This window comes from Girardinichthys multiradiatus, chromosome 8, assembly GCF_021462225.1.
Source record: "Girardinichthys multiradiatus isolate DD_20200921_A chromosome 8, DD_fGirMul_XY1, whole genome shotgun sequence".
In the NCBI taxonomy this organism is placed as follows: Eukaryota; Metazoa; Chordata; class Actinopteri; order Cyprinodontiformes; family Goodeidae; genus Girardinichthys; species Girardinichthys multiradiatus.
In genome coordinates, this window is record NC_061801.1 from 26,938,789 (window position 1) to 26,955,850 (window position 17,062).

General features: G+C 37.3%; 1 protein-coding gene across 1 annotated transcript; it reads left to right on the forward strand.

Annotated features, from left to right (window-relative positions):
• The first annotated feature begins 173 nt into the window (after positions 1 to 173).
• Positions 174 to 15,860, forward strand: morn5 (MORN repeat containing 5). The gene is made up of 5 exons (XM_047372760.1): positions 174 to 576; positions 675 to 822; positions 4,380 to 4,491; positions 5,653 to 5,784; positions 15,620 to 15,860. Exons 1-5 carry the CDS (start codon positions 530 to 532, stop codon positions 15,739 to 15,741), a joined length of 561 nt encoding a protein of 186 aa, XP_047228716.1. The 5' UTR covers positions 174 to 529; the 3' UTR covers positions 15,742 to 15,860.
• Positions 15,861 to 17,062: the final 1,202 nt, after the last annotated feature.

Below are 17,062 nucleotides of genomic sequence, written 5' to 3' on the forward strand. Positions count from 1 at the left end.
AAGAATTTGACTGAGATGAACAAAACTTTATGAAAATAAAAACAAATTATCTTTAACATCTTTTTATTTTAATCCTTTGTCTACAGCTTAACCGTTGTCACGTTTCCATGGTAACATCTCCTTTCTTTTCTTCGTAAGGTTTGTGTTGTATATATGAAAATTGCAGTTGCTAATCTTTTTTCGATGACAATGTTTTCGTTCTAGATTTATTTATGTATTCGTTTGGAATCGTACAGTAGAATATATAGCTTAAAAACTGTTTCTTACTAGCCTAAATTGCACATAAAGTAAAAATTAAACGGCCGGCTAGTTACGGTACAGTTGTCATGGTAACACTACACTAACCATCTTTTTTCTTTTGCTTTCTTTCCTTCGTTCTAAACTTTCTCCGTTCTAAACTGTTAAGGGAACTCTTTTTGCGTTGTGCTTGTAACACTATATATTCGTTGTGCAACTACCTTTTCTTCTGCTTCTGCTTCTTTTGTATTTTGGTTTCTCGAGAAAAAAACCGAAACAGTCACCTCTACTAATGGAGCTTATTGGAAACAGTTACAAAGGAAGTACAAAAAATGGAAGGTAAATATCATAAAAAACCAAAGCAAAACTGTATTAGTAATTATAGGAAGTTAGCTGTCGAAAGAAAAATGTAGTTGACAATGTAATCTTACCATTAGGATGGATGGTGAAGGTGAGTACACCTTTCTCACAGACACTAAGTATGTCGGAGAAATGAAAGATGGGATGTTTCATGGCAAAGGCTTGCTGTTCTTTCCAAATGGAAGCAAATATGAAGCCACCTGGGAGAACGGCTTAGCTAAACAGGTGAGCCTTTGTGAGTCTTTGTCTGTTTCTTGCTTTAATTTCAGATTGCATCCATCCACATGCATGACTGTGTTTCGCATTGGTTATACTTAATACTACATCTGTTCCCTTTTAGCAATCACTCACCATTATTGTTGGGGTAATTATGTTGCTCCCATTATTTTCTAGGATCATGCTTTGTTCTTCCCTGCTCTGATATGATCTTTCACGAGCTTTGCAACTAAAGCGATCATTCCACTTTTTTATCATTGCTGCAGTTGTGCTTTATTTTAAACGTTGGCGGCTCTGAACCATGGTAAATCTTGGCTCATACTACGTTGCACCTGCATTTAGTGCCAGCCCTCTTTTAAAGAGTCTTTAGATAAGCTGAATTTAGCACAAGAAAGATTTACATTTACAAAAGTTTTGTTTTATTTCTTTATAAGTTCTCTCCTTTAGTATTTTACTTCAAAAACTTCAGGTTTTAAATGACCATTTCCCCTATTAGCAAGTGATCAGTTCATCCAAAGCATGAACTTTAGTGTCTTCATACCCCTTTAACGTTTTCACATTTTTATAGGGATTTTTTACCATAGTCCAAGATAAAGAAGCACAACATTTCAAAGTGGAAGAAAATGGATACATAGGTTTCACATATTCTTACAAATACCATTAAACCTTAAAAAGAGGGAAGCACATATATTCAGTCTCTTTAATCAGATGCCCCCACAGAGTTCACCTGTGTTATTAAATCTCAGTTTAACTACACCTGTGTAATGTGAAGGCCTCAAACATTTGTTGGAGAATGTTAGTGAACAAATTGCATCATGATGCCCAAGTAACACAGCAGACTGGTCTTGAACAAAGTTATGGAGAGGTGAGTAGGGTTGAGTTCTAAAACTATATCCCAAGCTTGAGGATTTTACGGAGAACTGAAAGTCAAATGCGATGTTCCCCAAGTCACTATCTTGGGCCCTTCTATTTAATCTCTACATGTTCCCCCAATATCAGATAATAACAAACTACAAGATAAATTACCACAACTACGCAGATGACATACATCTCAACATTACAAAGTCACTAGATTACTATGAACTCATTCAAGCACTGGACAGATGCTTAGAACAAATCAATGTGTGGATGTACCATAATTTTCTTCAGTTGAATAAAAACAAAACTGACGTCATCATTTTTGGACTAAAGGAAGAGCGATTAATAGTCAGCACACAGCTTCAGTCACTACAGCTAGAAACCACTGATCAGAATGCTGCCTGTATTCTCACTAAAAAGAAAGTAAAAACAATTATGAAGTCATGGCTCCCTGTATCTCAGAGAATTGACTTTAAAATACTTATGCTAGTTTAAAAGTCACCTAATGGCTTAGCACAAAGATACATTAAAGATTTGTTTGTCGTCGTGTCAACCTTCCAGACCAGGTCTTTCAGACCTTCCAGACCAGGTCTTCTAGTTCAAGTCTACTCTGCCTCACCAGAAATAGAAACCAAACATGGAGAATCAGCATTTAGTTCCCATGCTCTACTAATCTGGAACACACTTCCAGAAGTATGCAAAAATGCTGAATCCCTGGGTAAATCAAGATTAAAAACCAATTTGTTTAGAGTTGCCTGTGAAATATCATTAATTTCAATCTGTAGTCCAACTTTTTTTCTTACTTCTCTTATTATTCCACTGCAATGTACTTTTTAATGTTTTTTCCTATGTTTTCATCATGTCAAGCACTTTGAATTGTCTTGTTGCCTAAATGTGTTATGCAAATAAATTTGCCTTGCCTTGTTCAATCAATGATCTAAAAATTAAGTTTATGGTACAACTGGCAAAAGCCATGTAGGAGAAGACACAGCAAGTCATGGCCATCTACCTAAAATGACCTAAAAAGAACAGCAATCAGAGAAGCAGCCAAGAGGCTCACACGTGTGGGGGAGATACAGAGATCCATAGCTCAGTTGGGAAAATCTGTTGACAGGACAGTTATTCGTCATGCACTCTACAAATCTAGTTTTTATGGAAAAGTTGCAAGAAAAATGCCATTGTTGATCGAAAGCCATGGGAAGCCCCACCAGCAGTTTGCCACAAGCCATGTAGGAGACACAGCAATGATATGTGAAGGAAAGTGCTCTGATCAGATGTATCCAAAAATAAACTTTCTGGCCTGCATGCAAAAACCTAGGTGTGGAGGAAGGCTAACACAGCAAGTAATACACCATCCACCAGATTGATGACATTATCATTCTTTTTAAGGATATTTTTTCAGCACTAAAGGCCTTTATTTTTTCAATAGTAGGCAGATAGGAAAGAGGGGCAGAGAAAGGGGGACACATTTGGCAAAGGTTGCCAGGTCCAGAATCAGAATCAGCTTTATTGCCAAGTTCATACATTCAAACAAGGAATTTGACTCCGGTACACTTTGCTCTTTGGTTTTGTTTTTGCATTACAGAATATACATATTTACAATGTACAATATACACATATATAAATAAAAAGGTGCATTTGCAACATCTGTATGCTGTTGTTTTGTACTCTATTGAATGTTTAACAGAGAAACAGGATGCATCTACATAAGGTCGCATGCTTAACCCCTACACCACCAGCACTGTGCCCCACACTATCATTCTTAAGGGATGCTTTTCTTCATCAGATAGATGAAAGCTGGTCAGAGTAGATTGGAAAATGGATGGAGCAAAATATATTGTAGGCTAATATTGGAAAAAACTCTTTTAGAGGCTGCAAAGAACTTTAGATTTGGGAGGATTTTCACCCTCCAGGAGAACAGCGACCCTAAACATACAGCCACAGGTACAATAGAATATTTTATATAAAACTTTATTGATGTTGAGCTATTTTGCAAAGAAGAGTGGGCAAATATTTCCGTTTCTACACTACAACACTTGTAGCTGTAATTACACTACAATGTGGTTCTGTAAAGTATTTACTCAGGGCTCCTGAATAATTTGGCAAGACATACTTTTTGTCCAAAAATATGAAAACATTAATTTTGACCTTCGATATGTTGGTCTATCTCATACAATTCCTTTAAAATGCATTTAAGAGTATGGTTGAAAGGTTATGAATTCTTGTGCAAGGCATTAAATGTTAATTACTTTGCATATATTGCTGGTTATGTATACAGAATGTTTGAGATAGCCATCTCTGAGAGGCCTGTCTCAAGCTAAAGACAATAGGGGGAAATATAAATTCTTTTGTGGTGCTTTAAGCTATGAAAACTGACATTTGAAAACCTCAGCAGCTATTTATCTCTTCAGAAACCCTGTCTAAGGTATGCAGGATAACCCTCAAGACCTTACAGGCAACTGTTTGTGCTGTCAAAGGAGTCTTCATGTGGAAAAATTTCAACAGCAGCCTGAGCATTATCTTGACTGGTTCAGGAGTTGTTTCTTTCATCATTGAAACTGATGTTTGCTTACTTGTTTGTTTTCATCTCCAAAACAAAGTGTCCGGTCATACCAGAAATCAGTGCACTTTATCAAAAGAAGTGAAGTAGCTACACCAAAACATACTGATTAATGAGGGATCATGTTTTTGACGTTCTCTTTCCCAAGGGGTCATTTACCTTTGCGGATGGTCTGCAGTACCAGGACAACAACTGGGACTACTGCAATGCTTATGACCGGCGTTTCCACAGCGAAAGATCCAATGGATTTAGACCAGCAGGTTGGAATTTATGTTTTTGCTCTGATTCCGTTTTTTTTTTTCTTCTCTGTTCATCTACCTTACAAACACGCAAATCATTTAGCAACAAAATAATACACATAGTAAGGTGAAGGCAAGAGGGTTAAAATGTTGAAATGTCTGAATCAAAATCAGCAAAGAAATACCAATAAATTACAAAACAAATTAAAAAATAAGTAATGAAAATGTATTCAAATACAATGTTTGATTGTCAACAGTGGTAAGGCAGCTTATTCAAAAAACAGAAATATTTTTATTTACTTTTTCTTTATATGCACAGTACATCACTTGTTATTTATTTCACACGGTATAAATAGGACATTGGGTGGAAGTGAAATGTTTTCCAGTTTTTGAGATGGGTGTGCCTCCTTTAAATTCATCATGTGAAAAAGGTTTAATGGCTGCCAGGCTAGGACTGTGATGTACAAAGTACCACTTATTAAAAATGAATAGCTGAAAACTGTGAAAGCTGTTAGGACTGCACAATAACAGGAAACAGGATTTTTCTTGCTCTTTTTCTTCACAACTATGTGCTTACAACTCTTTGTGAGCTTTAGCATATTAGCTATTATATATATATATATATATATATATATATATATATATTCATATTGTGCTTCAATATATTGTGTTGCTCTACTACATAGCTACTAATGTCACATTTGTGGCTCACAAGCCATTTATCTGTGATATACAGATTCTGTTTGCAAGTGATGGCTGTCAAGGAACCCAAAGCTTATTCTCAGTCTTTGATTTTTATGGAATGTTTCAACTACACTTGTTATCATTGATGATGAAAACCCAAAATCATCTGTGTTTGACATATTAGAAAAACATTATTGGCAATTTCTTGGACCGATTACTTGCAATCTTTGATGGAGTGACAGCTATTATTTGTACAATACTCCATCATCTGCTTTTGTCATTAACAATATTTCATAACTGCTTTAAAGGTTGGGAACGTTTCCCTCTTTTGTATGAAAAAAAAACAGGTTGAACACATTAGAAAGTATTCAAGGAAGAGTCACCTTGTTGGTGTTCAGTGGCATCATACATTATTTTTCCATTCAAGCTGACATTATGACTGTAGAAAAACACAAGGAAAATGTTATTTAGTGGTTAACAACCTTTCTGTTTATACAGGAGAAACTCAGCTGACTAATGTACATCCACCACCGTCTATTCCTGATGGCTGCTACGATTGTGCAGATGGTTTCTATGACCCAAACTCCAGAGTTGTCACTTCCTACACTGGCAGATTCCTCAGGAATACAGGTAAAACAAATGTGATTTTAAAAAGTTAAAAAATGTGATTTAATCACTTTTGTAGCCTTGTCAAAATGAATCTCCTGTTGGATGGATGCATTCAGTATTATACTACAGTCACATGTTTTATGAATTGCCTGTTGCCATGAACGAAAGAGCCCGTGTGTAGCAGTGTAACTGCACTTTTACTTGAAAGTAGAACTGAGCTCATGTCCTTTCAGTTGATGCATTTTTCTTCCACAAACCTGATGCCAAATTGGCTCGGCCTGAGTGAGGAACATCCAAGCATCGAGGCCTGCATTGCCAAAGTAAATTAAAAAGATGAAAGTCAAGAGCAAGCACGAATTTCCATTTCAAATTATGTACACACTCTTTTTTTGTCCTGTGAAGCACCTTTCAGCGATACACTGGTGCATGTTAAATCTTTGTGACCTAGTGAAAAATACGACACAAACGTTGCTATTCATTCAATTCCCCTTTTTCAGTCCTGAACATGTTTTTTGTTATTTATTTATGGAAGAGCAAGAAATATTTTAAAGTGGGGACAATGTTGCTTTGTAGGATCCTTTATTGCATAGCCATTTTATTCCAATTTCAGATGTCAGAAAAAAATGTAGATCTTTTTTTGATTGTCTCAATGAAAGTGGGCTGCACACTGGAGCAGTTGTTTGTACAATTTCCTTGAAGCCAGAAGGTCTGGGTTCAAATCCTGGTCTAGGGAGTTTGCATGTTCTTCCTGCGCATGTCAGAGCTCTCTTTGGGTATTCCAGCTTCCTCCCACAGTCCAAAAACATGCATGTTAAAAATGCTCTTAGGAGTAAGTGGGTGCTTGTTTTTTGTACTGTTTCTGTACTGTTTTGTACCAGTCCAGGGTGTACCCCAAAACTCAGCCAACTACCACTGGAGATAGGCACTAGCTGCCACTCCCCCACAAGCCTCCAAAGGAAAAGCATAGATGATAGATAGATAAATGAATGTCTCTCTTTCTAAATTAGATTTTTATGGGACTCAATTTGAATTTAAAAAGTGAAATTGATTAATGCAGTCATAAAAAGTTAAATAAATGAAACAGTTTAGAAGTTTATCTTTACATAATTCACACAATGAGGAAATCTAATTTTAAAATTAATTATCATATTGTATTATAGTATATCGTGAGACTTCTAAATACTGGTGTAAAGGAGCAGGTGTTGACTGACAGAATCGAGGGTTTGCACAGAGATTTAAGCGTAGAGGAAGAGGTCCAGCTGTATTGCTCTGGTTCTGAAAGTACAACCAACAGGATTAGAGGAAGAATATTTTAAAGTGGCAACAGTGACAGTATTGCCCTGGACGCAGATTTTATGGTAAAGTGGAGCCTTGCTAAAGCTACTATAGTTTCATGTATAGTGAACTTGTTTTAAATGCGGTTTAAGCAGGACTTTTTTTCTTTGCCTATACTCTGAAAGCTTCCTTGGTCTAGCAACTTTGATCAAAATGAACCTATGGAGTGATGTTAAACGAGTTCTTGTTTTATCTGATTTGAAATTTCTGAGTAATGTCGTCTGACAGGTTAGGCTTTTACAGGCATTTTTTGTCCAAAGGGAAACATTGGAAGCACATTTTATGACTGAATCAATGCCCAGCATTTAAAGTAAATGCAGTCTGTCAGGTGTCCAAAGAGATATTCGCTAATTCTGTCGACCTCTGTTCATCAAGTCTCGCAGATATGCTGAGACATGTTACAGAAAATGATCGCGATGCTCGCCTCAGGATCTCACAGGAGATGACAATGCTGAGGCATTGTTTGTAGGGAGTAATTATTTCAACATTGTGATCCAGAGGAAAAAAAGCTCAATCAGACTTCACAATTACAGTGTCTTGCAAAAGTGTTTGTTTCCCTTGAACTTCAGTGTATTTTATGGGGCTTTTATATGATGGAACGACACAAAGTGGTGCACAATTTATAAAAAAAAAAAAAAGAGAGAGAGGGGTGCACAAGCTGGAAAGGGTCAGGATTCAAACCTATGACATCTTCGTTGAGGACTGTAGAACTTTGACTGAGCCAACCTTAAAATGCTGTGATCTAAACCATTATATTGTAGCTCTGGCTGTTTGTTTTGGGTTGTCGTCCTGCTGTTAAGTGAACCTCGGCCTCAGTCTAAAGTCGTTCTCAGCTTCTTACAGCTTTTTGCCACTATTTCCCAGTGTTTAACTCCATCCATCTTCCCATCAACCCTGACCAGTTTCCCTGTACCTGTAAAAGCATCCCCACAGCTTGCCACTACCATTGTTTATCAGTTTTCCTCCACACACAGTATTTTGCATGTAGGCCAGAATGTGTAGTTTTGGTCTCATCTGACCAAAGCACATTCTTTTTGTTTGCTGTGTCTCCTACATGGTGTGAGTAATGTTTTAAACAGGGCTTCTTATGGCTTTCTTTCAACGGTAGCTTTTTCTTGCTATTATTTCATAATGGCCCAGTTTTTGAAGTGCACAGCTAATGTCATGTTTTGAGGTGAAGTCAGAACCAAATGAAGACAAGAGGATGGCAGGATCCTGTTGAAGATTGTTTATTGAGGAAAGGTGACAAACTTACTTGGCAGAGGTGGGAAACATGAAGGAAACAGCAAAACCAGTCTGACAGAGAACTGACTGAGCAAAGGATTATTTAAATGCTAGGAAGATGATTACTGGAACCAGCATCAGGTGATTCTTAAGCAGCAGACTGCATGACAGCTGTAAGGTGAACATGACTGGAGGAACTCAGGGGAAAATGACTAGAAATTGCTAAACATCTCAAATAAAAACTGATCAGGATAACCACACACAGAAAAATCAGAACTAAATAATGAACTGGATAAAGAACACCACATATGACAAATAAAACCAAAGTCCCAAAGATCATGACAACTAATAGTTGTCATGTACACAGATTCTTCCACCTGAGCTGTGGATCTCTGCTGCTCCTCCAGAGTTACAATGGGCCTTTTGGCTGACTATCGGATTAATGATCTTCTTCACTGACCTGTCAGATTTCGTGGACGGCCATGTCTTGGTCGGTCTACACCCTTTCCATATTTTCGAAGGATGGATGCTATGAGAGATGTTGAAAGCTAAGGATATAGTTTAAAAACCCAAGCCTGCTTAAAACCTTTCCAAAAATGTATCCGTGACCTGTCTGGTGTGCTCCTTGTTTTTAATTATGCTGTTTGTTTATTAATGGTTTCTGTCAAGCCTTTGAGGCCTTCACAGAACAGTTGTATTTATACTGACATTAAATCACACACCAGTGGACACTATTCACTGATGAGGTCACTTCCTGAAGGCGATTGGCTGTACCAGATTTAGTTTAGGGGTATCATATTAGTGGGGCTGAATCTACCAGATTTGTATTCAGAAAAATGTGAAAACCATCCCCTCCACAACTATGCCCTTTGCTGTGTTGGTCTATCACATAAAGTCTCAATAAAATGCATTAAAGTTTGTGATTGTAATGTCACACAATCAGAAAAAGTATAGTGAGTATGAATTCTTGCATTGCATCTAAGTAGTGTTTATGTCTCTTAACTGGACTTGTGTTGTGCAAGTATTTAAACACTGAAATTGTTATATCTCATTTTCAAGTATGGCAAAGTTCAACCATAATGTCTTTGGTCTCATCTTCATCTGATTGATTCTGAATTGGAGATGTTCCAGCTGTTTGCCCAAAAAAATGCAAATATGCATTCAGATAGAAATCCTGAAAGAAGTTTATTCATGACTCAAAAGCAGCCTAAATGGGTTTTTATGCAGGGTTTGTATTCAGATAAACTATTTCCAATGTAAAATAGATCAGTTCCACAAGCGCTCTGATCTCATTTATGTACATGTAAAGGCAGAAGACAAGATTCGGATCAAGGTCAGATGTTTAAGATCACAAAAATGTGCTTTTTATCATTCTTCCTGATGCAAGTTCTTCTTTACTATTATAGCTCTGACAGAGTTGAATAGAAAAATGAGATAAGGAGGAAAAGGGCTACAGAAAAACAAGATGGAAAAAAATTGGAAACTAAGACTAAAAAATACAGAAACAGACCACCTTTTAACAATGCTCGCTTTGATTTAAATAGACATAGAGGAAAAACAGGAACTGTGGAAGTGATGTGTGCCTGTTTTTGGTCGTGTCCGTGCCTTCGGAGGGATGTGCTCTATATGTGGCGGCTGATGACAAACACTATTTATGCTTGTATACTCCCTTTTGTCCTGATATACAACTCTTGAAAGGAATGCTTCTGTATCCTGTAAGAATTTATTTTTCAACCCTGGGAGGTGAAAGCATATTTGTCAGAGTGGGTGTGAAGACTGAATTTATTGCCCAGTGGCTTCCGCCCAGGATGAGGACTGCGAAGATGATGGGACACAGGGAAGACCCGCCCTCCCAGTGGGGGCGCTCACTGTGGCAAGAGAGAGGAAGGAGATCCCCATGCAGCTGTGGATGTGAGGCGATGGAAAACTCAAGCCAGTGAAGACCAATATATTTTTTTTTTTTAGCTTGTACAGATAAAGATTGTTTTCAACGCAGTTCACATGAATTTCACCCGGTTAAGTTGGATAGATGTTGTTACTAGGAAACATGAGGCCAAACATAATTTACTGAGCAAACCTGACCTCCTTAGTTACTAACGTTAACATGGACAAACAATCCATCCTGGACAGGTTCCAAGCTGCAAAACAATAGGATCTTTTGTTAATATCTCCCAAGTGGTTACAGATTATTTTGGAGTACTGCAGAAGCAACTTTTACATATCATCTTGCAGGACAAGAATGTGGAAATATAGAGGAAATTGAAAGTAGTGAGTGGATTCAAATACCTAACTGGATTTATGAAGTAATTTCAAATAAATCAAATAAATCAACCTTGCGTGTCCCTATTTTCAGCAGGGAGTCTTTATGAACCTAAAGGCTTTATCTCACCACTGTGCCACTTTTTTTCAATGCTCTGTGTATTTTTGTTCTTCGAATAAGATTTTTCCACCAGTTAAAGAAATAGTGCACTGGTTTAAAAAAAAAAGAAACAAAAACATGACACAGATATGGAAATAACCAAACACTTTTCTAATGGGATTTGGGGGACAGTGTAATGGTTTGGGGGGCAGTGAGGGAAACACACCACAATGAATTCCTGCCATAAAGATAGTGACAAGGAAATGACCAAATAGCATTAGCATTTATTAGGAGACTGAATGTGATGAGGGCCTTAATACTGTTGTCAGAACACTTGAGGGTTGCAAGGGTGCCACAACAACAGAAATATCTGTTGACTAATTAGCCGGAGGAGGGCCTGGGCAGCCAGGATTGGTATGCTGTGAGTCAGTCAGTCAGTCAGTCATTTTCTATACCGCTTCCTCCATGGTGGGTCGCGGGGAAGCCCGTCTCCAGCAGTCCACGGGCAGGAGGCGGGGCACACCCTGGACAGGGCTCCAGTCCACCGCAGGGCTTGCTGTGAGTCATTTGTTGGCATTTTGGTTGTGTGAGATGACAGTTTTGTAGGCATATAATTATGGCTGAAAAGTTAGGCCCGTATTTGCTGTTTTTTAAATCTCGGTCATTCTGGTATACAGTCAGTGAGGCTCCAGTGTCTTGGTGTACAGCTGCATTAAAAATAAGTCTTCAGTCTGCCACATTAGCTTCATTAGCAATTAATTAATTAATGACAAGCCATGAACTTGTAGTATTATTATGAAAATCTCAAAGGCTTCAATAAATCATTGGCAAGTTGTTACATATTTTTTTACATTTAATATGTCCAAAATTATTATGTTATTGGCGGACATTATTGGTTGCTACAGACTGCCCTGATTTTTAAATACTGCCATCAGCATTGACCTCTAGCATTGAATGTGACGCTGAGAGCCCGAGTCAATTAGAAAGTGCCCTAAACATGCAAAACCACTAGGTAGGAGTTGTAATATTTGCTGATTCTCATTCAAACGCCTATCTGAAGTAATATTAAATCAAATTGCTTTAATCTAATTAGCCTCACTTTTAATTTAATTGGTCCTTTTTTTTACAACAAATTGGGTCCTAAAATACACATGGGATAAAGATCTAAAGCATGCATAAACCTTGTATAAACTTTATTTAAATTAGGAATACAACCCTCACATTGAACAAAATGAATATTTTAAATTAAAAACTAAATTAGGAATAAAAAAAAATTAAAATGTTAGCTTTATCTAGTTTCAAGGAGACCTCTTGGGATATTTAATTGTATTTTAATTTGTTGCTGCTCATTAGGATTTGAGGTGCATTGAGATTTGTGCAATTAAAAGGAATGAGAAAAGATACAAAGGTCACATCTGCACAATCAAACCTCCAGCAGCATGTGATTGAGCATGTTGAGTTATTTTCAAAACAAAAACGCTCCCTGTTAGTTTTTACTGTATTCCTGCTTAGCAGAGTGGCCCGCGTGTTGCCATATGATTTTGTCTTACTTTCCTGTTGCTGGAATGACTGCTTCCATCTAAAATTGTGGACAGAAAACATTCCACTGCCAAGGAAAACACCTCCAGTGACCGAATCCTGGCCTGCTCCCTTTGTCCCCGTCTAGTCGAGGTGTTTCACAGACAGATAAAATCAGCCTGGGCTCTGGGAAGTGGTACAGAAAATCTTTGGAAAATCTCTCCTTTCAAACAGCTTTCAGACTTTCACCCTAAAACAAGAATAATAGCTTAATCCCCTGATATTTGGCTGATGAATTAATAATTTTGTAAATTTAATCTGATATGAAAGCCACCAGCTGATTTGTTGACAGTAAGCGGGAGACGTTTGACTCATGTGAGCATGTTTAAATGTTTGTCCAATGTTTGCGTTTACATATTCTGTGATTTCACTGTAGTGCCTCTACAAACTGTGCATGCAGGATAATAGCACATAATGATGCTAAACTGTGCCTCCGGTAACTGTCACAGGCGCAGTCAAAACTTTTCTAGTTCTGTTTCAGTTTCACTTGCACCTCCCGCAGAACCTGATCATAACTTATGCAAATCACCACAAATGTAGAAAACAGATTTTTAATTGAGCCAGGGTGGGTGTAAGTCTTTGTGTACATGTGCAAGAGTTAAATAACAGCGATCAGGCTGGAAGGAAACACTTTTCCCTCCGAGTATGTTTTGAGGGTTAAGATAAACAGACTTTAACAAGGTGCCATTATCGCTTCCACACTCACTCCTGTGTGCCTTGAATGAAGATCATGCGTGTATGTTGTCAGTCCAGATTGGCATCAACCACAAAAACTGCTGAATGTGTGTAAAAGACCATTGTAAATCTTTATACCAGAAGTATGGAATTTGATTTTAGTATTTTCCGGGTCTGGATAATTATGGAAAAAAATGTGTATATCCAGAATTCCCTGGTCCAACGTCCAAATTCTGCTTCCATCCATCATGTTTATCCGCTGAACAATTCTTTTATCAATCCATCTAGCCTTTCATCTGTTCATCATCTGTCCATCCATTAGTTTATTTATTTATTTATTTATCAATTCATTTGTTTTTGCATCCACCTGTTTCCACATCCATTCTTCCTTCATTTCTTCCGTTATTTTTTCATTCTTCTATTTTTCCACCCAGCGGCTTCTGCAGATTTTATAAGTAGATTCTGACACTGAGGGAAAAATCCGCAGTAAACTCATTGTTGACATTTGTATTTATTAGGTGCATTAATTAGACTTTCCCTCTTTAATACCGATTTGTGGTTTTCTGTGGTTCCGACTGGCTAATTCCAATTTTGACCCATTCTGATCTTTTGCCTAATGACTACAATACATAAATAAGAGAAAAGAAATCTGCTGTTTCTTGTTAGCGGTAGTTTTGAATCCATTGGAAAATAAATTAAGATTACCCCCATTTCTGCATCAAATCATAGATCCCTGACTTTTATCTGATTTTTTATAAACTCGGAAAAGGTGTATGTAAGTAGGTCTACATGCTGTTGGTTGACACACTTATACGCTGAAAATGGTTAGAGTTCTTATTGGTGATGGGCCTAATCACTGATCAGTGCCTGCATGTTTAGCACAGTCTCTAGTATTTATACTTGCGACTGAGAACTTTGCTCAGTCTGGAAAAGTATAATGTTTGGACATTAAAAATGTGTAGAAACCCTAAATATAGAGATGTGATACCAAGTAACGAAATAACCAATTTTATCTCTATTTATATTTATGGACTAAAAATGCCCTGCTTTAATACACTGCATGGCAAAGCCTAAAATATACCAGCCACCTGTGCCCTCAGTTAACTTAATCTACCAATTACATGTGACTTAAATCCTCAGATAAACGCTGCTATACAATTTGAAGAGGGCAGAATTACAGAAAATATAAAAATGACACAATCTAATCATCATTAAGCTGTAGGCTGTGGCTAATTGAGGTCAGTAACACGGAGAATATATTGCCTCCAGTAATTACCTGTCCCATTTTCAACTACGTCACAAAGACGGGGCAAATGCTTGCTGTGACAGCTGTAGCGCGGCCGACAGAGCGCCCAATTGCCCTCGCGATCGGCGCAGGTAGAGAGGAGAGCCGGGCTGTTATGCTCTTGAAGTGGCTGGTGGCGTCCACGCCCACTGGCTGCCAATTACGCACAATCAGCGCGCGAGCCGCAGACCCGCAACACTGTAGGTACAATAGGGGCCCCGCGCGCTCCGTGGTGAGGCCCGCGAGCGGCTCAAGTGCGTGCAGCTGCGCGCGCTCCAGAGAAAGCTCACTTCCCCTGCAATTAGCTTCTCGTTTCACCGTCTAACAAGGAGAAACTGGTTTATTATCAGCTCCTCTGGTCATTTGTTGTTTTTTTTTTTTAAAGATTGGCGTCCATTTTTGGTGGGTTATTATTTGTTGGTGTCTGAAGTGGCTCTAAGAAGTTATTTTCCTCTAATTGTCAGGCTTATCTTGCTTTGACAAATTTATCCAAGACGTGAATGGCACTTCAGTGCTGCAGTCTAGCGCACAAAACGATCTGCAGTTAAATATGCAAGCTACTGATTGTTACTCTTAAAATGAGCTCCACAAAATGAGCACAACCTCATCTTGCTGTGAGCCATTTATAGCAGAATATGAAGGCAGTTCTTTGTTTTGTTTTTTAAGATTGTTGATTTCCTTCAAGAACCAGGAAAAATTTGGAATTTGCTTTGGGAAAAAAATAAAATGTGTGGAAAAACATTTTTCCTTCCATTTCTGAAGGAAATGGTCTAGTAATGCTTAATAAATGCAGTGGATTTCAGTGATTTGCCACATCACTACTTGATTTTAATATTTTTGTGATGCATATTTAGTTTTTGATGTAATGATTGAATGCACACTCACTAAAAAATAAACATTCACATTTTTTTTGAAGCCCTTTTCATTACCTGTTAGGCCTGTAGAGAACTTACAATTCAGGTTGAACTGGACCTGCGGTCCTTAAACTGGGTCTGTAATGCTAAGCAAAGAACTAAAAATACAATTTGATTTAATTTTCAGAAACAAAATAACCAAGTACCAACGTTCACACACTCACACATTTAGTCAAGGATACACAATTCCTTATTTGGAAAGAGGATTTTGAAATAGAGCTGATCTAAGTTAGTCCAGATGCAGCAAAAGCATCATAATTGTTCTACAGCACACTCCAAAAACCAATTTCGGCATTTTCTTGTTTTAGTATGTGTGGAACCTACAGATGATAGGGTATGACTAAGATTCAAGCAAGTTCAACATCAATATTTTGTACTCAAATATCCAGGATGTTGTAAACCAGCCAAAACAGGCAACTTTTACTATTACCTTTGTTTCTGACACTGACAAGAATTTATGAATTTCCCATCAAATCTTTTTAACAGATGACTCGGAACATGAGTGGATTGTGCGCACATGTCGGAAGGCTTGGGATGAGCCTGCAGGTGGTGATCCTCAAAACTCTTTTGCAACCAGATCTGAGGAGAACAGCAAGATTGTCTCATAATTGTGTTTTCATTTGTACTTTTTGTATTTTACATATTAAAACTTTGTTCAATAAACATTGTGTTTTTTTAAAGTGCACAAAAGACCCACCTTCATAAATAAAAAATTATTATTTTTTTATTTTTATTTTCTTTGAGACTTTTTTATTAGCATGAAAATGTTTTCCTTCAGGGCTCTTTCCATCGACAGGATTTGGTATTTCAGTCCCAATCTTTTCAGTAACGCTCACTTTACAATAGCAGCTAAAAGCTGAAACTGATTATTGTTTCCTATAGAACAAAGTCTTTTCAAGGCCTAAACAAGCACTAAAAGATAAGGTTTAAATCTATGCATTTAATCTTTAAGAATGCAGTTAGTTGGAAGTTAGAAAAATATGGGTATAGGCTTTAATACAGAGTTAATTCTTTAAAACCCAGTAATAAGCTAAATTATCACACTGTTTGTTTTGTTGCCCAACTCTAGGATGCAACGAGAGGTATGCAGTATTTTCTTTTTACACAATTCTTAGTCTTTGCAGACAATAGCCTCTCAGTCACATTACTACCTTTTAAAAATCAATTAAAAATAAATTAGAAATGCTGCCTTAATGCTGTTTCTTGCTTTCTGCCCATCCCACATTGATAGAAACAAACACAGAGAGGTGTCCAAAAACAACATGAGGCAGACAAAAACCCATAGAAGCTGATGTGATAAACAATTAGGCTTTGTTTATTATCTGAATGGATGATTTCCTTTCATTCAAGACTAATTTAACTATCGCACAAACTTTTCTCGTGCCAGTCTATTGTTTTGGTCATGTTTTAATTAAATAGTCTTTGCCTATGTATTGTCACAAATTATTATTAAAAAAATCACACCCAGACCATATTATCACATTCTGATTTATTGCATTTTATTACACAAAACATTTATGATGCACAGTCTCTCAAATTAACCCTTTGTTTTATTTCTTTTTTTTTTTTTTTTTGTAAATATTTTTTGACAAAACAAAACCGTTTCAGAAAGGGGGAAAAAGTGCTTTTTACAGGGATTTTTTTATCATGTCAATAAATACAAGGACTTTGAGGTGTCGTTGGATTTTGTATTCACACAACGGCCATGGCACTAAGATACAGACACACACTCACTCCCCCCTCCGATAACACACACATGCACACTTCTCACTATGTACAAACCCACTTGGTTTTATTGGGTCAATATTGTACCAAAATTTTCTATTTCCCTCATTGTGTAAAAAAACATACACAGAGGCAAACCAAGCAACCTTCTAAATATAAATTACTGAAAATACGAACATGCCCTGTTCTTCAGGAATGATTTGA

Bases quoted from the DNA above. Each gene is read 5' to 3' on its own strand.
- morn5 (XM_047372760.1), top strand. From the start codon at position 530: ATGGAGCTTATTGGAAACAGTTACAAAGGAAGTACAAAAAATGGAAG. The intron at 577-674 runs GTAAATATCATA...TCTTACCATTAG, and splicing joins GGAAGTACAAAAAATGGAAG to GATGGATGGTGAAGGTGAGT. The intron at 5,785-15,619 runs GTAAAACAAATG...TCTTTTTAACAG, and splicing joins CAGATTCCTCAGGAATACAG to ATGACTCGGAACATGAGTGG.